This window comes from Microcebus murinus, chromosome 13, assembly GCF_040939455.1.
Source record: "Microcebus murinus isolate Inina chromosome 13, M.murinus_Inina_mat1.0, whole genome shotgun sequence".
Classification (NCBI taxonomy): domain Eukaryota; kingdom Metazoa; phylum Chordata; class Mammalia; order Primates; family Cheirogaleidae; genus Microcebus; species Microcebus murinus.
Genome location: NC_134116.1, coordinates 21,198,643 through 21,221,013, shown reverse-complemented (window position 1 = coordinate 21,221,013; position 22,371 = coordinate 21,198,643). Strand labels below are relative to the sequence as shown.

Below are 22,371 nucleotides of genomic sequence, written 5' to 3'. Positions count from 1 at the left end.
TAGCCCGGGCAACAGAGTTAAGACTCTGTTTCAAAAAAAAAAAAAAAAAAAAAAAAAACTTAAGAGTTCAAAAATTTGAGTCCATAGGAAACAGAGAACCCTTAAACATTTTTGGAATAAGACGAGATGATTAAAACAATCCTTAAGGTAATATTCCACACGTTTGAATAAGGATTAAGACAGCAATATTAGAAACCAGGGCTCTGAGCAAATTCCTAGTTCTACCATTTACAAGCTACAGGAAGAAGGGCAAACTCGTTAACCTATTACAGGAAGCTGTTTATTACTCCTCTGTAAAGTGGGTATGTTTATCTCATTCAATTGTTGTCAGGGTTAAATGAGATAACATGTCAAGACTGCCAAGATCCCTGGGCACACCACACACACACACACACATACATATACACACACACACACACACACACACACACACACTGGCAGCCACTATCAAAGCAAGTGGCAGCAACAACAAAATCACAGCAGCACAATGAATCTGTGAAGTTACTGTCCAAGGAAGCTGTAGTGTATGCTTAGAATGACACTGTAGCCACAGTACATTCCTAATTGCTTCCTTTTGAGATGCAAAAGCTCCGTAAAACGTGTTTCGCTGAACTGCATGGATCATCTTTAACAATGCTGCTCAAAGCCAATGTCAACAACATTTTAAACTCAGGGGAGCAGAACTGTCCCATAGGACTGTTCTGTTTTATAGGTAATTTTTTTTTATAACACAGAATCTTCATCATAAAAAAATCTCAGCCTTTATGACAAGGCCCAAAAAAAAATCCAAAAAATCCCATCCACTGCCAGCTAAGTTCACTAGAGTCTCTTCTTGGGCATCCATCTCCAATGAGAACCAGGAGTAAAATGAAGGAGATGTTTTTAATGCCTGGACACCCACATTCTTGCCAGGCCGCTCAGAGCCAATTCATAATTTAAGACATATTTGTGAACACACAGATACTTGAGCATCTATTATGTGCTAAACCCTCAACTTGGTGATGCAAATCATGTGCCCCCTAAGCAAGTCAGACCAGCTGAAAGGCGACAGTGGGTATGGTGGGTGTCAGGGTGTGAATGTGTGTGCCCCTTCCAAATTCATAGGCTGGAACTTAAACCCCGATGTCAGAGTGCTAAGAGGCAGTGCCTTCAGGAGGTGATCAGGCCATGACAGTTTTGCCCTCACGAATGGGACTGGTGCCCTTATAAAGGGCTGGAGAGGCCGAGTGCGGTGGCTCATACCTATAATCCTAGCACTCTGGGAGGCCGAGGCGGGAGGATCGATCAAGGTCAGGAGTTCAAATCCAACCTGAGCAAGAGTTAGACCCCGTCTCTACTAAAAATAGAAAGAAATTAATTGGCCAACTAAAAATATAGAGAAAAAATTACCCGGACATGGTGGTACATGCCTGTAATCCCAGCTACTTGGGAGGCTGAGGCAGAAGGATCACTTGAGCCCAGGAGTTTGAGGTTGCTGTGAGCTAGGCTGACGCCATGGCACTCTAGCCCGGGTAACAGAGCGAGACACTGTCACAAAAAAAATTAAAAAGGCTGGAGGGAGCTGGCCAGGCTATTTTTGCCCTTCTGTACACTCTGCCATGTGAGGACACAGCATCGAAGGCACCAGCTTGGAAGCAGAGAGCAGCCCTCAGCAGATAACAATGGCAGGGCCTTGATCCCAGACTTCCTAGCCTCCAAAACTGTGAGAAATAAATGTCCACTATTTACAAATTACCCAGTCTCAGGTTATTTTCTTTCAGCAGCAAAGGAACCAAGACAATGGAAATCAACAAATTAGAAAGGAAAAGTCCTGTCAGAGAAAGCTTTATTGACACCAAGAAAAAAATGAAAAGAGGACAGGAAGAAAAGGCAGTGATCCAAAAGCCATACCCAGAAATTTACATGGAAATATCTACGGAGTAAAGGACTCATTTTTAAAGACGGATAACTAAATGCAGCCAAGGCCATTCTTCCTGCCCACGAACAAGCAACCTTCCAGCAAGCTCTTTCCTTGCCAGCCCAAAGAGGAATCCTACTCCACCTAAGACTATACACACTCCCTACCTATTCATTTGCATTAACACAGGAGATGAAATCTGTTTGCTGCTTCTACTGTAAGACATTTTCATCACACCTGCAGTTACACCACTTGCACATCAAGAGCGTTATCGCATGCTGTTTACATTGCTGTCCACAGAGGACCCCATTTCTTGCCTTGTTAGTGCACTTTACCTAAGATAGGGAAGTCTGCACAATGTTTTAGAATGACTGCACATTCTGACGCTGAGAGTTTTTAGCCTCACTAAACTGGAACACAGTGACACTAAATAAAAGGAGGCATTAGTTTACTTAAAATCCACCCACAACTTTAAAATGTCATTTGCCACCAAACCTGGATTCTTCGGATGCTGACAATCGCCTCTGACACCCTCTCGATGGCAGAGGGAAAGAAGAGGGTGACCGTCAACCGCACAGCCCCATACAGCGTCAATGCCACAAACACCCGGCTGGCTGTGATCACGTTGCCAAGGAGCACGTAGCAGGTAAAGGTCACAAACACGATAATTTTGCTTGAGCTGAAAAATGATGCGAAATTCATCCCTCTGAGGTAGGAACTGCTCAGCACCTTGGAAATTTCCTTTCTGGAAAAGAGAGTACAGTACAGGTTTTTAAAGGGAAGTGTCAGGATCAAAGCCCTGACTTCAAGTGCCTGATGCTTCTGGCCCCTTTCTAGGTAGGGACATAGATTAAGATAAACTGTCTCTCACATTGTAAAAGTATTTGACAGCTCACCCCAGGGAACAACTTCAATTCAAAGAACAACAGAACAGTGAATAACCACTTCACTCATCCTAGGAAATGATGCTTAATGTCACGGTTTTGACATTTGGGGTGAATCAGATTGGGTTTGAACAAGCATTCAAACAGATTCATTCGACAAGCACTGGCAGACACAAGTGCTATGCCAGGCAGGTCATTGATAAATAAGAAACAGCCTTTCCCCTCCAGGAGGAGCTCATGGGAGAAGAGAATAAGCAACTCCAAAACTGTGAGACCCCAAGACCCAAACATCAGTGGCTGGTACAGTGTCCCAAGGGATCACAGAGAAGAGGTGGGTAACTCAAAGTGGTAGAGTCAGGGAGGGTCACGAGCAGGGAGGGCATAGAAGAATGAAGGAAAGAGCACACCTGAAACACGAGGAAGGACATCTGCAAAGGTGAGAGTTGGCCAGGTGCTACCAGGGAATTATAAGTAGTACCATGCACTGGAGTACAAAAACTAACCAAATATTTAACCCGAAAGCCAAAATAACGAAAATTCTAAAAACTTAAAGCAAACAAAAAGGAATAATATTACCATGGCTGTCTAGAATGAATAATACTGATTCAAATAGCTTGGCCTAATATAGGCACAACCAATCTCTATAATGATCACATTTGGCTACATTAACATTAATCAAAATCTCTAGGACTTTGAGTGGCCAAGGCGGGAGAATGGATCGCTTGAGATCAGGAGTTTGAGACCAGCCTGAGCAAAAGACCATGTCTTTAAGAAACATAGAAACAATTAGCTGGGTGCTGCATGCCTGTAGTCCCAGCTACTCAGGAGGCTCAGGGTAGAGGATCACTTGAGCCCCCACAAGCTGTGAGCTATGATGATGCCACGCACTCTAGCCAGGGCAACAGAGCAAGATCCTAGCTCCAGAAAAAAAAAAAAAAAAAAAGATGGTTTAGAAATTAGAATATGCCATTTGAAACCAGCCTGAGCAAGAGCGAGACCCTATCTCTACTAAAAATAGAAAGAAATTAATTGGCCAACTAAAAAAAAAACATAAATATATATATATATATATATATATAAATAAAAAACTAGCCGGGCATGGTGGCACATGCTTGTAGTCCCAGCTACTCGGGAGGCTGAGGCAAGAGGATCGCTTGAGCCCAGGAGTTTCAGGTTGCTGTTAGCCAGATTGACGCCATGTCACTCTAGCCCGGGTAACAGAGTGAGACTCTGTCACAAGAAAAAAAAAGAATATTCCTAACTTCTTAAAATCATTGCTTGTTTTGGGGATTTGGGAAAATCAGAAACATCTGGACTTTCGTTTATATATTAATAAAGAAGCACATATACTTTCTGCTGTAAGAACATGGTAAATGTAAGACCAGGTTAAAATGATGTCCTGTGGCATTCTATTTAACCCTACTGTCACATGCAGGGGTAGGGTGGACTGTATTGAAGTTCACCTAAGGGGTGAAAACACAGTAAGACTTCTAAAACCATTCAGTAAAAACAGCAAGCAGATAAGTACAATAACAGGGTGTAATGTATACAAAAACGTACCTTCTCAAATTGGCAATAAGGTCTGCAAATGACTTTTCCCAAGCATACATTTTGATTATTCTTATGCCAGTTATAACTTCATTCATGGTCCTGATCCTGGCGTCCGTGAAAGTTGCAGTTTTACTCCTACCAGGCACAGACATGGGACATGAGCCACAGCAATCACAGCGCAACTTGCCTTTTCAGCAATAGGCACAAGCAGAGACCGCAGACCAAATGATTCCCTACAGCTCTTTTGCTCCAACAACACGGACAGTTCCTACTCAAAACACAAATGGCAGACGACTCCAATTAAGAAGTCAACCATTTATCCCAACTCAGTGAGTGGCTTGGAGAACTTGCAGTAACTGCTGAGGAAGACGTGAAAATGAGTCAGATACCATCTGTCCCCACAAGGAGCTCACAGGTGGTCGGGGAAGGCAGAAAGGCCCCCAAATCTAACCATAATACAGTTGGCTGGGGTGGAATAAAATGGGCATAAAGAAAGGGCTGCTAGGTGGCTCACGCCTATAATCCTAGCACTCTGGGAGGCCAAGCCGGGCGGATTGCTCGACGTCAGGAGTTCGAAACCCGCCTGAGCAAGAGCAAGACCCCGTCTCTACTATAAATAGAAAGAAATTAATTGGCCAACTAATATATATAGACAAAAAAATTAGCCGGGCATGGTGGCGCATGCCTGTAGCTTCAGAGTATGGAGAGCATGTGAACAGGGCCCCAAAGATAAGGTATGTTTCTCCAAGTGGCAAACAGGAGGAAAGAAATTCCAAATAGAGAAAACACTATTGTCTACCACTGGGATGTTAAAAAAAAAAAAAAAAAAAAAAAGGCCGGGCTCGGTGGCTCACCTCTGTAATCCTAGCACTCTGGGAGGCCGAGGCGGGAGGATTGTTCCAGGTCAGGAGTTCAAAACCAGCCTGAACAAAAGCGAGACCCCGTCTCTACTATAAAAAGAAATTAACTGGCCAACTAACATATATAGAAAAAATTAGCCAGGCATGGTGGCGCATGTCTGTAGTCCCAGCTACTCGAGAGGCTGAGGCAGGAGGATTGCTTGAGCCCAGGAGTTTGAGGTTGCTGTGAGCAAGGCTGACGCCACGGCACTCACTCTAGCCTGGGCAACAAAGCGAGACTCTGTCTCCAAAAAAAAAAAAGAACAGAAAGAAAAACGCTATGAACAAAGGCACAATACAAAGAACTTAAAGTGCATCAAACGGCACAGCATATCCATCTGCCTATCAACCTTGAGAACGACTCACTTCCAATTCTTTGGGACCTGCTCCAGGTTTAATTTACTTTATGATCATTAAGCCCATTATCAAGAGCCATTTTTCTAACACGTACACTGCTAAGACTGTGGGACTGTATAAAGACATCATTAAACTCGACCTGGCCCTTGGGGAGCTTGTAATTCAATGCAAACATTGAATTAGGAATAACAGATGCATATACACATGTGAAAAGAGCTTTAACACAAGCACAACAAAAATATATGCAGTTAGGATTTAGCCTATAAAAATATCTCAATTTGTTGTTATTTAATATGCATTTAAATAACTTCTACAGATGCAATTTCTGCTTGAGGACACTGTATTTACTGAGGCTCTAGGGCCTGAACAGCTGGCTGGAGGGAGCCAGTCAGTACCTTCACCTCTCCCCCTTAAAGATGCCTAACTTGGTTAAATGGACCTAATCCCCTTCAAGTGCCCGTTCCTAACTTTTAGCACGTAGTGATGGGATTGTGGGCTGAGTTGTCTTTCTCCTCTAGATGATGAGCTCCTGGTAGATTGGGACTGTTAATTTCCCTGTGCCCTGTACAGTGCCTGGTACACAGAAGGCCGGAGCTTAAGGCTGGAGTCCCCACTGGCTAAGCCTGAAGAGCATATGCAAGAGATAATACAAGGCATTTTATTTTGTTTCCGGAACAAAAGCATTGGGCAGACTGTAGATGTTGCCAAATACCTGTGACACTTTTTAAACCAGCGTTTATTTCTCTTACCGCAGTGACGAGAACAACTTCCCGAAACAGCTTTGCAAAGGCAGCAGAATGATGAGAACTGCCATCCCGGCCAGACACGATATTCCTATCTCCATCCAGAGCAGAGCAGTCACTGCGACGGCCTGCAGTGGTCCTGCCCACAGAAAGTGTAAGAAGATGGTTACCTTGAAAGAAAGAAACAAAGCGCTCTTAGGACTGTATCAAGACAAAATCAGCAAGAAAACAGCACAGAAACAATCTACTGGAAAAGAACCTGTAACACAGAAATGATCATAGTGGGTTGTCAACCTGCTAAAGCAGAAATCAAATTATCTACCAGGCATGAAGACATTCTGGGGAAATAAAGGGCAGGTTTGGGATATTTACAGAACTTAACCAGCCCCATCAAAAGGAAGTTTCTCGATCTCATCTATCTCATAGATGAACTGAGCACTTTCCAGAACTACCTGCCACAAAATTCTGCCCCCATCTCCCCTGGGGCTCCCGAGCACTCCAGGAAAGCCCGTAGTATGGTGCCTAACAAATTCTCCAGTAATTACTTGTGTGCAGCTAGAATGCCCTGGATAACATGATATATTCATGATGTATAAAAAAACAGGATGGCAGGATCAAGGAAACTGGGTTACTTATGACTAGGGACACCCAATCTGGCATTATTTATCAAAGGTCTTCTATATACCAGGCACTCACTTACAGGGCACAGGGAAATAAACAATCCCAACCTACCAGGACCTCGTCATCTAGAGGAGAAAGACAACTCACCCCACAATCCCATCACCACGTGCTAAAAGTTAATAAGGGACAACTCAAAGGGTATTAGATACATTTAACCAAATTAGGCAAGAACACTCCTGTCTGCATATTTATTACTGAAGTAAGCTGCAGAAAACATCAGAGAAAACTCTAATCTACAGGCTAAACACATATTACACTTAAATTGCACACAGACGAAGTGAAATCTGGGTAAAAGCTACCCTTGTCTTCCATCCTCAAAAAGAATCCTGGCCTATACCAAAAACAGGCACCGGACATTCCAGTGAGATGAACGAAGAAGGACGGGCGGGCAATGGAAAAGGATGCCTCAGGTGCAGCTTACCTGGTCAAACTTGTTCACATCGTTGGACAACAGATTGACAATCTGGCCTGTGGTTGTCTTCCCCAGGGCCATGTTACTAAGACAAAGTGCCTGAAATTTAAAAAAGGGACGTAGAGCATTGTATTCCCACAGTGACACCACATCACGCTTAGGACACTGCAGACCCCTGCCACTTTCGTGGGGTCTCGTGTGCTGTGAAGACCCGGCTGACCCACGACAGCAGCTCTAAGGAACAGCGTGTCCCCTCCAACGCCTTACGCAGCGGCAGCAGCTGTGCCCTACCAGGACAGCAAAGGGAGGAGGAGAAAAATCCCCCACACCTCAGTTTTTAACAAATTTGGACCTGCCCCAAGTACAAAAAGACTTAACATTTATCCTTAAGAGCCAAACAAAGTAACTGTGAGCCACACTAGATGACAGTAGAGCAGCTGTCAGAGGAATAAAATGAAGGGACTTGGATTACAAATCTGCAGTCGATCACCCATTGTCTGTGTGACGTCACTCAAAACACGTGGGGGCCTTGGTTTCCTCCTTCTGTGAATGGATATGACCCCCCACCTTGCCTGTCCCCAGGGTTCCAATGAGAGTGAAATGACAAGTGTTTATGGACTATCTACTATGTGGAGGCCGCCAGGGCCCCAAAAGGGATAGGGTGACCGAGTCTTGTTTTCTGTGTCTCAGGTGTCAACAGGACAGAGAACTGGGGAAGGCCAGAACCAAGGGACACTGTGAGTGGGAGAGACCCTGAAGATGAGGAGGAGAGACTGGGGGCGGGGGGAGGGTTGCGGGGGGAGACACTGCCTGCACATGAGTACAGAGGAGGGGGAGGGGCAGCTGAGGAGAGAATACCCAAAATCTGGCTGGGAAGCAGCAGTTTGGAAGGCGATGTAGCACAGTGAGTATGTTTTTTTAAGACAGAGGGAGAAACTCAACTTCCAGAAGATGAAAGTGTAAGAGTGATTGGCCAGGAGAATTCGTGGCCATGGTAATGACAGTCCAAGCAAGAGGTAACAGGACTGCCAGCTAGGCTTGTGGGAATGGGAGGAAGGGCAAGACAGCCATGAAAACATTTTGAAAAGTAAAAAATAGTATGCAAATGTAAGTGAATAAATCAAAAAAGATACAGAAAGAAAGAAACAGGGGTGGGGAGGTGGGAGGGAGACCAGTCAGCCCCTGTAGGAAAGAAACAAAACTTACTGAGCCTTAATTACTGAAAGCAAAGCGATCTGAAAATATTTTTAAAGCCAATGTTACATAGAAGCACACATTAACCCCACATGCAGAAAACCCGCTGCATATTTGTAAGGGAGTGGATATCTGATACCTAATTTTAACAAAATAAGGCAGAACGGAAACACCAAACTCTGATCCTAGACTGAGCATTATCAAAAACTCTGAAGACAACTGCATTCAACTGAAATTACCATTCATGTACTATCACTACTACCCACAGTGAGGACTAAAGGGTAAGATGGCACAGGTGACAATTTTTTGAAAAGTACAAAGTGACTTTGAGTGCGCCACGAGGGCTACAGGTATGTCTGTGACCGGCTGTATCGGTGGACTAAAAATCTGGGCTCTGGAAGCGCAGACACTTGGGTTATAACAGCAGTTAACCCAAGTTAACAATAACTCTGCAGTCAACAAAGAAATTAAAGGTCTGTGGAAATAAAATCTGCCATATTCCAGATAGGATTAAAAAAAACCTTGTAGTGCCATTAACAGTATTAATGAGGAAGACACAGCTGACAAGCAAACTGCTAGGCTTCTGCTTCCAACCACAAGAGAATAACTGGTACTGTACTAGCCTTCTGCTGCAAAACCGGACAAAACGTAGGAAGCAGCTGTTCTCAGGCATGGGAGCCTTAAGAGAAGGGAAATACTAGTGGTGGCCTGGGACTGGCAGGGCTTTCTGCCTGGGGGCATTTCCTGCCCAAGCAGAACTGCAGCTGAGGAAGAAGAGAAGGTTGTGCCAACTTGCATGAGTACCTGGAATTTCTGTGCCAGAGGGTAGCAGAGGGTAAAAGCCCCAGAAGTCTCAGTAGGGATTTGCCTCAAGTACTTTGCCAAGTGCTTCTCCCTCAAGGCAAGGCTCCATGAGGCTCAGAGCAGCTGTGGGGCTGAGAGTGAAGGGTGACTCTGAAGGTCAAACACTGCCAGGAGACCCAGCAATGCCACCAATGAGAGGAAGGATATCTCCACAAGGGCCTCAGGGATTAAACCAGGAAGGCCGTGCCTTAGTAATAAAGATCTTACTCTAGAGTAAAAGCCATGAACTTTGAAGACCAAGTTCAAAATGGAAACACTTGCCTCATGACTGATTGACAGACGGATCCAATTCTGATTGCACCATTCTGCCAATTTAACTGCCTACCATAGCAAAACTCAGTACCCTCTAATCCAGACTTCCTATAATGCCCCATCATATATCACTCATAACGTTCAACACAGTAAAACCACTGTTAGACATGCAAAGAAACAAGTCTGACCCATAATCAAAGAGGAAAGGGAAAGTCAGAAATAGACCCTGAGATAATACAGATTAGTGGGATTAGTGGACAAGAACTATAAAGTAACTATTATCAATACACAAAAGAGTTAAACGACAAGGCGCAGTGACTCACACCTGTAATCCTAACACTCTGGGAGGCCGAGGTGGGAAGATCGCTCAAGGTCAGGAGTTCAAAACCTACCTGAGCAAGAGCGAGACCCCATCTCTACTAAAAAGAGAAAGAAATTAATTGGCCAACTAAAAATATAGAAAAAATTACCGGGGCATGGTGGCACATGCCAGTAGTCACAGCTACACGGGAGGCTGAGTCAGAAGGGATCGCTTGAGCCCAGGAGTTTGAGGTTGCTGTGAGGTGGGCTGATGTCATGGCACTCTAGCCCGGGCAACACAGTGAAACTTTGTCTCAAAAAAATAAAACTAAAAAAATAAAAAAAAATTTAAAATAAAAAAAAAAAGAGTTAAAGGAAAATAAAATTATAACAAGTGAAAAGACGGGTAATTTCAGGAGAGAGATGGACTTAAGAGATGTCTTAATTTCACCCTTATATTTTAAAGGGCATTTTTATTGATTATAGAATTCTGAGTTGACAGTTACTCTTGTGTTTCTTTCATCCCCATCGATGTGGTTCCATTGTCTTGTTTTCATAGTTTCTGATAAGTCCACGATTAGTTGTTTTGTTGTTCCCCCATATATAGTATGTCATTTTTATCAAACTGTTTTCAAGACTTTCTCTTACTTTTTGGTTTTCAGCAGTTTGGTTATGATGTGTGCAGGCATAGATTTCTTTGTTTCTATCCTTCTTAGGATTAAGATTTTTAGATATGTGAATTAATATTTTCTACCAAATTAGGTAAAATTTCAGTCATCATTTCCTCAAATATTTTTTCTTCCCTATTTTCTTTCCTTCTACGACTCAAATTACTTATGTGTTTCATTGCTTAATATTTTCCCATAGACCTCTCAGGCTTTGTTCTTTCTTTCAGATTTCAGATCACAAAATATCTTTCATAAATCAAGAGCACCTAAATATCAGTAAGAATTATAAAAGTCTACCAGTTTTTTAGAGGGGGTGGACAAATAACATGTGCAAGAAATTCATCCCCCAAAAAACCCACAACTGGCTAATGAAAATATGCAGGGAGAGAGGAGCAGAAAAAAGGGAAATAAAGCAAAATATGCAAATACTCAAATCATTATTACTCAAAGACATGTAAATTATTTTTTACCTATGAAACTGGTGAAATAGCAGTGATTTAAAAAACATAACATCCAGCCTGGACAAGGGTGCATGGCTGTCTCACTTCCCAGGGGAGAACATAAATATTAATAGTTAACTCTTTGGGGAAAAGTCTGGCATATCAAATGCCTTGAAATTTCTATACCCTAGAGAATTAAAGGTGTTTTGTAAGGGTTAGCTTTAATTGTGCCCACTGAAATACTGTTTGTAATAGTCAAAAACTGGAAAATAATCCAAATATCTAATTATGGGCTATATTAGAATCTGTGTGGCAACTGAGAACAATATTTTGAACTGTGAAATGCAAACTCAATCAGAGTACTCAGAGCAGGGATCCATTTTAGGGTGGGTTACTACTGAGGGCAGGCAAGAGAATATGATTGGGATTATAAGAAAACTCTACAATCCAGAACAAAACATTAATTTTATTCAATCTTTTAAAAATATATTAAGTAATATCTACCATTCATTTGAAAAATAAACTCTTCTTTCTTGATTATTTTGATCAGCCAATGTGACACACAAACTCAAATGTGGACACACAAATAATCACCACCACCAAAGGAAGGGGATGGAGGAGAATGATCTTTCCATGGAAATGAGCTTTCCAGACTCAGGAAAGATCCATTTCCAGGTGAAATGTATCATCCTTTCTTGGATGAAATGCATTGATTCAATATTCGTCTTAATAGAAATCCTCACCAAATCTCACTCTCACAGTCCTTTTAAAACAGAAGATGCAAACTGCAATTCATCACCTTCATGACACGGATTTCCTTGCAACAAGCATGACTCTAACACAGTGTCCATGACCCTCGGTGTATGTGGACACTCTTCCCACAGAGTGTCCCAATGGCCATGCTTTTTGGATTTTGGTACGTTATCATTCCATTTTGTCCCTTGCTGCCAGGCTACCAGCTGTCCCTTCAAATTCTCACACTTATTACCTACTACTGTTTTTAGATGAGGATATGGCTTAATGGTATTGTAAGTAAAGTCAGTAAATAGGTTCTGAATAAACACATAAAGAAAACAAGTACTCAGGAGTTCAAGACCAGCCTGAGCAAGAGCAACATCCCGTCTCTACTAAAAATAGAAAAAATTAGCCAGGCGTGGTGGCACGCGCCTGTGGTCCCCACTACTTTGGAGGCTGAGACAGGAGGGATGGCTAAGCCCAGGAGTTTGGGGTTATAGCAAGCTATAATGACAGAATTGCACTCTAGCTGGGGTGACAGAGCGAGACTGTCTCTCCAAAAAAAAAAAAAAAACAAAACACAAATACTTATGTTAACCTTTTTTGCAGCAGTATTTTTAGCTTACTTCCTGGTTTACAACCCTTCCTGAGAGTTTGGTTTGTCAGATAAAGCCACTTCCAGTTAAACTAGGTATTAATGCAACGGACAACTATGATGGGTTTGTTTGGCTCACCTGAAGCAGAAAATTGCCTGTATTTTTCCAATATTACAGCCAGCTGCTTAGTAATGCCACACCTACTTTCCTGATTGCATACTCTAAAACCATTAATCTCTGTTTCTAAGGAGCTTTTTTGATTTTGTTTTTGCCTGATTTTTCATGGCTGGCATGCAAGTTAGCAAACCTGTACAGAAAATTATCTGTAAACTCTGAAGGATTTTGCATTTACCTCTTGGAAGTACATTAGCTTCCTTTTGGCCACCTTTTACTATCATACTACTACTGAGCCACTGTACTCAAGAGGCCAAAAAAACATGATCAAAAGTATTCAGGGAGGCCAGGCGCGGTGGCTCACGCCTGTAATCCTAGCACTCTGGGAGGCCGAGGTAGGTGGATTGCTTGAGGTCAGGAGTTCGAAACCAGCCTGAGCAAGAGCGAGACCCCGTCTCTACTATATAAATAGAAAGAAATTAATTGGCCAACTAAAATGATGCGGAAAATGTCGGGCGCCAGGTCGTGGCCGATTGCCGCCTCCCTGTAGTTCCGCATCTCTGGGGGCCAGTGCTGTGTGTGGCCAGTTAGAAGGACGCTGTTAGGGCCAGGCCCCGCAGCGCCCAGCCGCCTCGGACACCGGAGTGCCAGAATGCCCCAGGCCCTCGTGCCGTGGCCTGTTTCCAGCCACGCTGCTTGCGTGATCCTGATTGGGTAACTTTTGAATCCCACTGTTTTTGGTTGGATGTTAAAGCTAGTTGTTGATTGGATGTTAAAGCTTGTTGCTGACTGGATGTTAAAGCTTGTTGCTGATTGGATGTTTAAGCTTGTAGTTGATTGGACGCTTCTTGAGCCCTACTGAGGGTATAAAAGCAGGGGCAGAAGGGCAGGAAGGGAGAGAACATCAAGGGAATATCGGAAGACACGAAGAGAGCTGTAACACTAGGTGTGCTGAGCCTGCTGTGGAAGAATAAAGGCTGTTCTCCGACTCTTCGTGTGCCGCTCAGTTCTTTCCCTGGTCAAATGAATAAGAGCTGCAACAAGAGCTGGAACGCTAGCTGTACACACTGCCGTAACAATATATATAGAAAAAATTAGCCGGGCATGGTGGCGCATGCCTGTAGTCCCAGCTACTCGGGAGGCTGAGGCAGGAGGATTGCCTGAGCCCAGGAGTTTGAGGTTGCTGTGAGCTAGGCTGATGCCAAGGCACTCACTCTAGCCTGGGCAACAAAGCAAGACTACCTCAAAAAAAAAAAAAAAAAAAAAAAAAAAAGTATTCAGGGAAAGTAAAACAATTAAAAAAAAAACATAAAAAAAATAATATAAATTTAAAAATACATGGAGCGTCTTAGTTATTCTGGCAAAGTATAAAAAGAAAAAAATACAGTGTAACAACTATTTTACATATTATTTACATTATATTAGGTACATTATATTAAGATGACTTAAAGTATACTGGAGGAATGTGCAGGTTTTATGTAAATACTATGCCATTTTATATCAGGGACTTGAGTGTCCTCGAATTCTGGTATCCAAAGGGGTTCCTGGAACCAATTCCCCTTGGATACCAAAGGATGACTGTACCGAGTTTGATGAGCCAGGTACAGCCCTGTGGACAACTGAGTCTTTGAGAGCGAGGACCACTACTTGGATCCCAAGAACTATTCCAAAGAGGAGGCCTGAAATGAGGTTCAGGATCAGACCGTACAGATCCAAAAGATAGTAACTTATTTGAATGAGTTTATCCACATTCCCTGACCTCACCCTCTCAGAGCCAGATAAAGCACTGGTGCAAGGCAGGCAGCCTTGAGCTCCTGAACAGGGCCTGCCTCTCTAATGCCCTGGGAATCCCAGGGGACCCTGTGCCCAGGAGGATGAATGACAGAGCAAAGCACAGCCAGGCCATCACACCACCACCACCCCCAACCTCACAGCTTGCTGGTGAAGATGCAAATAAACACCACCACTCCCCCACTGTGGAGGCCACAAATGTTCCCCATACTTGGAAACATAGAACTAAAAACAGGTGCTCCAATGAGCGAAGGAGTAGTCAACATATATTGTTGTAGGAAAATTACTACAATTTAATTAATACCTATGGAAAGAACATGTAACAAGATTTGACTGCACGACTGGAACACCCCTCACCTCACCCTCAGATCCTTTCATCACTGATTTCTTTGAAAAGGAAGCCCGTCTGACTGGTATAGCAACCAAGAGAGGGGAAGAGAGGGATGAGAAGATGTAACTGAGAGGACAACAGGAAGAAAACAAACATGGAGAGTGTGGAAAGCTCATGAGGGGACTAGAAGGGAGTACAAGGACACACGTGGGCACACAAACACATTCCAATATTAGGCAAGAGAAGATCATCTTATTAATAAGAATATAAATGAAGTGCAGCCCAGATAGAAGGGGTAAAAAAATCCAAAACTTGATTTTTTAGAAATACTTTTGTGTGTGTGTTTTTCTGTTTCTAAAATAAGTCTTTTATAATTATACTTATAATTATTTTGTCTATAAAGAAGTTTTTAATTATTTTGCTTGGCATGTGCCTTCTTCCAGACTAAGAGTACTTTAGGGAGAGCAATATGCCCTCTACAGACTCACCACTGTACACAATTTTACTGAGCATTACTCATGAAAACGTTTTACAAATGTGTTTTCCTTTTTTCCCTAATGCAAATTTAATAAGTATTCAACTTGAGGAGGTTGGATGTTCAGTAATCCTAAAGTTAACAGTGCACGATTTGTAATATTGCAAAATGAGTTCCATCGTTCGTTCCCCTTTCAATATTACCTCTGAAGCTTTAAGAAAATAAAGAGATGTGGGCCACCGCAGAAAGAAAAAAAGATGGCAAAAGTCAGGACGCGCTATCTAAATCATGATCTATTTCACTGCACACATTTTTAGAAGCAAACTTAGCAACAGCAAGGCCTTAATGTCTTTCACTAATGAGTGTAAATGAATCAGGAGAAAGGCACACAGAACAAGGGGACAGCTACTCTTTACCAAGGTACCTCTTCCTCCACTCACTTGAGTGAAACAATAAGCATATCAAATATTTAATAGCAGCTGTGCTCCAGCAGCTGTTACCTGGCAGAGACACCCAGCAGAGCAAACCACACTGTTCCTTCAGCTAATAGGTGGGGGGGGGGGTGGAAAGGGAGTGATGAGGACTTCAAAACACACCAACACAGAGGTGCTTGCTCAGAGCAAGGAGAGAGAAAGGGGCAGAATCTCTAAAATTCCTCCCTTTTCCTCTACAACTACCTGAAGGTTCATCAGCACAGCTGAGGTTCAGGGTGAGCCACCATTTTGTCCCCAAATACTGAGTCAATATTTGACCTAACCCCATTCAAAAAATTAAATTAACCTTGAGGGCATTATGCTAAGTGAAGAGTCACAAAAGGACAAATGCTGTATGATTCCATGGATATGAGGTCCCTGGGGTAGTCAGGTTTGTACAGACAGAAAAAAGAATGGGGGCTGCCAGAGATTTGGGGAAGGGGACACTAGTGTTTCACGGGTATGGAGTTCCAGTTTTGCAAGATGAAAAGAGTTTTGGCGATGGATGGTGGTGATGGTTGCATAATAATGTGAATGTACTTAATGCTACTGCACACTTAAAAATGTTTTCTTAGACATTATAAGTTTTTTTTTTTTGAGACAGAGTCTCACTTTGTGCCCAGGCTAGAGTGAGTGCCGTGGCATCAGCCTAGCTCACAGCAACCTCAAACTCCTGGGCTCAAGCAATCCTGCTGCCTCAGCCTCCCAAGTAACTGGGACTACAGGCATATGCCACCATGCCCAGCTGATTTTTTCTATATATAGCAGTTGGCCAATTAATTTCTTTCTATTTATAGTAGAGACGGGGTCTCACTCTTACTCAGGCTGGTTTCAAACTCCTGACCTCAAGCAATCCGCCCGCCTCGGCCTCCCAGAGTGCTAGGATTACAGGCGTGAGCCACCGCGCCCAGCCTGTAAGTTTTATGTTATACATATTTTACCACAATTTAAAGAAAAATTTTTAATAAAATAATTTAAAATACAAATCAATCATCTTTGAAGCACTGAGAGGAAATAACCACCGACCACATATTCTAAACCTAGAGAAATATCTTAAAAGAATGAGGGAGAAATAAAAACATTTTCAGGCCAACAAAAAAATGTAATAATTAAATTAATTGACCATTTAAAGAAATAAATAAATCATCAGCCAGGATTCAGCATAAATACCAGGGAAAAGACTATAGAGAATCGAGCAGCCCTTCCATTTTCTTTTTTTTTTTTCCACCACACCTTCAATTACCAATAGCCCTTCCATTTTCTAAGGAAGCCTCATCCACCCCTCCCTCTCCTTGATCTGTCCTCACCTCCACCATCCTCACAGCCTTTCCCAAACTTTCCCTGGGGCACAAATTAAATGCACAGATTTCCAGGCCCTTCCTTTCCTTAGAAATGTGGAGGGAGTAAGTCTGGGATGGGCCCAGACTGGGTTCTGGGTTTTTATTAAACACCCAGGTGACTCAAGACATAAATTGATGTCCTTTAGCCTGGCATATGGCCTCACCCTTTATCTGTTTGGCAAGGAAGTTAAACAGGCAGGTCCTACAGCTCACATGACCACACCCCATACTGTACACACAGAGCTGCCAGCACCAAGCTCATGAGCATCCAACCTATTAATCCAAGCTGTTAAAGCCAGGAGAGACAGCTGCTCCGACCATGGCTGAGTAACTCCCGCTGGACCAACCCGGGCCTGCCCCTCTGCTGTCCACCACCGCAGGACTGCACATTATTACGAGGCAGATGTTTTCAGGCACCGGATAACAGGCAGTTTACAAGACTGACCCCTGAGAGAAAGGACACTCACACCCTGGCTCAAAGCCAGGACACCACTTTCCGATTATGGCAGTGAGCTGAAGGCCACACAGCAGCCCTGCTGCCCAGAGGGGCAGAGGACAGAGTTTGGGTCACTTGAAGCAGCTGGCAACTTCAAGGCAAGGCACCAGACCTTAAGGAGGTGTCAGAAAGGAAGGGTGCCAGAAGTCTAGTGGGGAGGGGGTTTGCTGCAAGCCCTTGGCTAACAGGTGGTCTCCAAAGGCACAGGTCAACGCCACCCAAGCCTTACCAAAGAGCTGGTTAAGTAGCCAGCTGAACTGGGATATCGAAGGTCAAGCAGAGTTACTGGAATTCATGCCACACCAGAGTGCAGAAACCACATCTATTAGTAAACCTGGCATACAGCTGAAACACCAGAAAGTCCATGTCTTATAATTAAAATCCATTCTCCAGAGAAATAATTCTCAACTGGGGTGATTCTGCGTACCCCCACCCCCACCCCCAGGACATCCGGGAATGTCTGGAGACACTTCTGGTTGTGGTCACTTGAGGGAAGCTATTCCGTCTAGTGGGTAGAAGCCACTGGAGCTGCTCAACATCCTACAACACACGGGCAGCGCCTCACCACCAACAAAAAATCATCCACCTCTCAATGTCCTTAGTGCCAAGGTGGAGAAACGCTACCCTAAAGGAGACTTACTCTAAAGTTGCCCACGAAAAAATTAAAGCAAAGCCCTAGTAAAAATCACAAGGGACATAGATTTGAAGGCTGAATGCCACCAAGTTAGAGAAACTTGGGAAACACCTTAGAATTTCCAAAGTTCTGCCCTACTAAATACTCAACATAAAACCAAGCCCGCACAAGGCCAAAGTGATCAGCCAGTAGTAATTAAGCTATCAGTGTAAAATTCAATACTCTTCAGATTATCAAAGGACAGAATTAAAATGTGGCATTCAAAATGTCCAACATAATATTTAAAATTATTTGACGCCCAAGAAACAGGCAGCAAGAAGAAAGCAATCTTTATAATAAAAACGAAACCCCCAAAATACATAAGTAACAATAAAAGCAAACCTAAGTAGGCACAAATATTGGATTCTTAAAGACTTAAAGAAATTCTTATGAATACATTTAAAGGAGTGAAGAAAAATATGTTCAAAGAATTAAGGAGAAATATGAATAGAGACTCACAGCATAAACGTGAAAACTATTTAAAAAAAAAAAAGAGCCCAATGGACACTCTAAACTGAGAAGTATAACACTGAAATGGGGAGGGAGGAGGAGGGGGAAAAAAAAATCAGTGGTTGGGCTTAGTGGCAGTTTGAAGATAAAAGAGAAGACCGAATAAAAGTGAGAAAAACTGAGGGACATGTAAGACTATATCACATGGTCTAATATATAAACACATGTATTAATAATAGGAGAATAGGAGTCCAAGAAAGAGAAGAGTGTGACAATGGGTCTGAAATTTAAAAAGATATAATGGTTAAACACCTCTCAAACTTTATGATGAACAATCAAATTAAAGGTCCAAGAAACTCAGCAAACACCAAGGTACATAAATGCAAAGTAATTCATACCTAGGGTCATTATCAACTTCCGAGGAGGAGAAAGAAATCAGTAAAAAAAATAGGAAAAAAATTTAAATAAACCAAACAAAAAACCCAGAAACCTCACATACAGGGGAAGAAAGATACAAATTATAGCTGACTTCTTATCAGAAACAATGGGGCCCAGGTGACAATGGAACAACAACTTTAAAGGTATAGGAGTTCCTCACACCCCCACCTGTCCCAGGAAGGAAATAACAAAGAGCCAGATGCTACCAACAATTAACCCAGAATTCAAAATCCACCAAATAATAGATTTTTGAGTATATATATATATATATTTATATTTATATCTATCTCACACACACACGCACACATACACACACAGAGAATTCATCATGAGCAGACCTACACTAAAAGTAATGCTAAAGGATGTTTTTCAGGCTGAAAAGAAATCACACCAAAGGGAAACTCTGAGCTATGGAAAGGAATGAACACAGCAAAATAGAAAACCTAAGGAATCTACCAAAAATTACTACAATTAGACAGAGTTTAATAAGGTTTCAGGAAACAAATCAAAAATATTAAAACTACAAAATGCTAAGGAATAAATATGACAAAAGATCTGAAAGATCTCTATATTGACAACTACAACAGAGGGTGAGATTGCCAAGAATATCTACATAAATGAAGAATATGGAAAATATACCATATTCACAAATCAGAAATTTGAATAACGTTAAGATGCCCATTCTTGCTAAAATGATTTATAAATTCAATGCAATTCCAATGATTAACCCAACAGTTTCTTGTAGAAACTGAGAAACTGTCTTAAAAATGTAAATGAAAGTGCAAGAGACTTAGAATAGCCAAAACAATCAAAAAAAGAAAAACAAGCTGGAGAACTTACACTACTTCATATCATGACTTATAAAGCTGTAGTAATGCAGAAGTATTAAAGAAAGAATAGACATATAGATCAACAAAACAGAATACAAAATCCAGAAACAGATTTACACATAAATGATTCATTGAACTTTGACATAGTATCCAACTTAATTCAACAGGGAAAGGATAGTCCTTTCAACAGATTGTGCTGGAATAATTGGATTATCTTTATGGACAAATTAAACTTCAACTCCTGCTTCAAGCTATATATAAAACTATATACACTATGGCAACAGACCTATATCTAAATCTACTGTAAAACTAAAACTTCTATAATAATACATAGACAGTTTCTTGGGAAGAACATAAGCGCTAACCATAAAAGAATAAAATTGATAAATACTAATTCATTAAAATAAAACTGTCCCACTCATCAAAAGACACTATTAAGAAAACAATAAGGCAAGCCACAAACTGAAAGAAAATGTTTTCAATTCATGTATCTGAAAAGGATTAGAATATATGGAACTCCTACAATTCAATGTTAAGAAGGCAAAAACCCTTTATAAGAAGGAGGGGAAACACTTGCACACACCTCACAAAGATATATGAAGAGCAAAGCAGCACATAAAAAGACACTCGAAATCATTAATCAATGAAGTAAAAATTAAAACCACAATGAGATACTATTTTATACCCCTATGAGTAACTAAAATTAAAAACATGGGCCAGGCGCACTGGCTCACACCTGTAATCCTAGCACTCTGGGAGGCTGAGGCGGGCAGATTGCCCAAGGTTAGGAGTTCGAAACCAGCCTGAGCGACACCCTGTCTCTACTAAAAATAGAAAGAAATTAACTGACCAACTAAAAAATATATATACAAAAAATTAGCCGGGCATGGTGGCACATGCCTGTAGTCCCAGCTGCTCGGGAGGCTGAGGCAGCAGGATTGCTTGAGCCCAGGAGTTTGAGGTTGCTGTGAGCTAGGCTGATGCCACGGCACTCACTCTAGTCTGGGCAACAAAGCGAGACTCTGTCTCAAAAAAAAAAAAAAAAAAAATTAATTGGCCAGCTAAAATATATATAGAAAAAATTACCCAGGCATGGTGGCGTGTGCCTGTAGTCCCAGCTACTTGGGAGGCTGAGGCAGAAGGACTGCTTGAGCCCAGGAGTTTGAGGCTGCTGTGAGCTAGGCTGATGCCACGGCACTCACTCTAGCCTGGGCAACAAAGCGAGACTCTGCCTCAAAAAAAAAAAAAAAAACCAAAAACCGTGGACAATAACAAGTCAGGGTGAGTATGCAAAGCAACTGAAAATTCTCATCTACTATTATTGGGAACATAACACAGAACATGCTAAAGATTCTTTATCTGAAATGCTTGGGACCAGAAGTACTTCAGATATTTGATTTTTTCAGGTTTTGGAATATTTGCATTATACTTACTACTGGCTGACAATCTCACATCCAAAAATCCAAAATCCTCTAATGAGCATTTCCTTTGATCATGAGGTAGGCACTCAAAAGTTCAGATTTGGGAACATTTCAGGATTTGGATTTGGGATGCTCAACCTGTACAACCACTTTGAAAAATCAGTTGGCAATTTCTTTTAAAGGTAAACATATTTACCGTATGACCCAGCAATCCTACTCCGATGTATCTACCGAAAAGAAATAGTTATATCCACAAAAAGACACAAACATGAATGTTTACAGCACTTCTGTTTGTAAGAGCCAAATATCTGGAGACAATCCCAATGTCCATCAACAGGTGAAAGGATAGTGTTTCCATATAATGAAATACTGTAATTGGCAACAAAAAAAGAACTATTGATAGATGTGACAGCATAGAATAACCTCAAAAACATTATGCTGAGAGAAAGAAGTCAGTGAAAAGACATATGCCATGTGATTCCATTTATGTGTTTTCGGATGAGCAAAACTAACGCATAATGATAAAAATCTGATCAATGGTCATCTGGAGCTAGGGCAGGGAGGCAAGTCTGACTAGAAAGAGACAGAAAGGAACACTCTGAATGACAGAAATGACCACTATCGTGATGGCAGTGCAATTACCCAAGTACAAGCATTAGTCAAAACTCAAACACACTAAATGTAAACCCCACTGTTGAGTTGATTAAAAAGTAGCCATCCCTCTCACGACTGTAATCCTAGCTCTCTGGGGAGGCCGAGGCGGAGGATTGCTCCAGGTCAGGAGTTCAAAACCAGCCTGAACAAGAGCGAGACCCCGTCTCTACTATAAATAGAAAGAAATTAATTGGACAACTAATATATATAAAAAAAATTAGCAGGGCATGGTGGCGAATGCCTGTAGTCCCACCTACTTGGGAGGCTGAGGCAGCAGGATTGCTTGAGCCCAGGAGTTTGAGGTTGATGTGAGCTAGGCTGACGCCACGGCACTCACTCTAGCCTGGGCAACAAAGTGAGACTCTGTCTCAAAAAAAAAAATAGCCATCCCTCAACATCCACAAGGAATTGG

At 42.1% G+C, this 22,371-nt stretch overlaps 1 protein-coding gene across 2 annotated transcripts in view; it reads right to left on the bottom strand.

Moving 5' to 3' along the window:
• Positions 1-22,371, bottom strand: part of ABCC4 (ATP binding cassette subfamily C member 4 (PEL blood group)) — a 248,599-nt gene that overhangs the window by 160,904 nt on the left and 65,324 nt on the right. For both annotated transcript variants that reach the window (XM_012769743.3, XM_012769744.3), the window contains exons 5-8: positions 7,434-7,523; positions 6,338-6,501; positions 4,342-4,467; positions 2,393-2,642 (exon numbers count right to left, since the gene is read on the bottom strand). In XM_012769743.3, the coding sequence (XP_012625197.2) occupies positions 2,393-2,642; positions 4,342-4,467; positions 6,338-6,501; positions 7,434-7,523 (630 nt within the window). The remainder of the gene's footprint in view (positions 1-2,392; positions 2,643-4,341; positions 4,468-6,337; positions 6,502-7,433; positions 7,524-22,371) is intronic.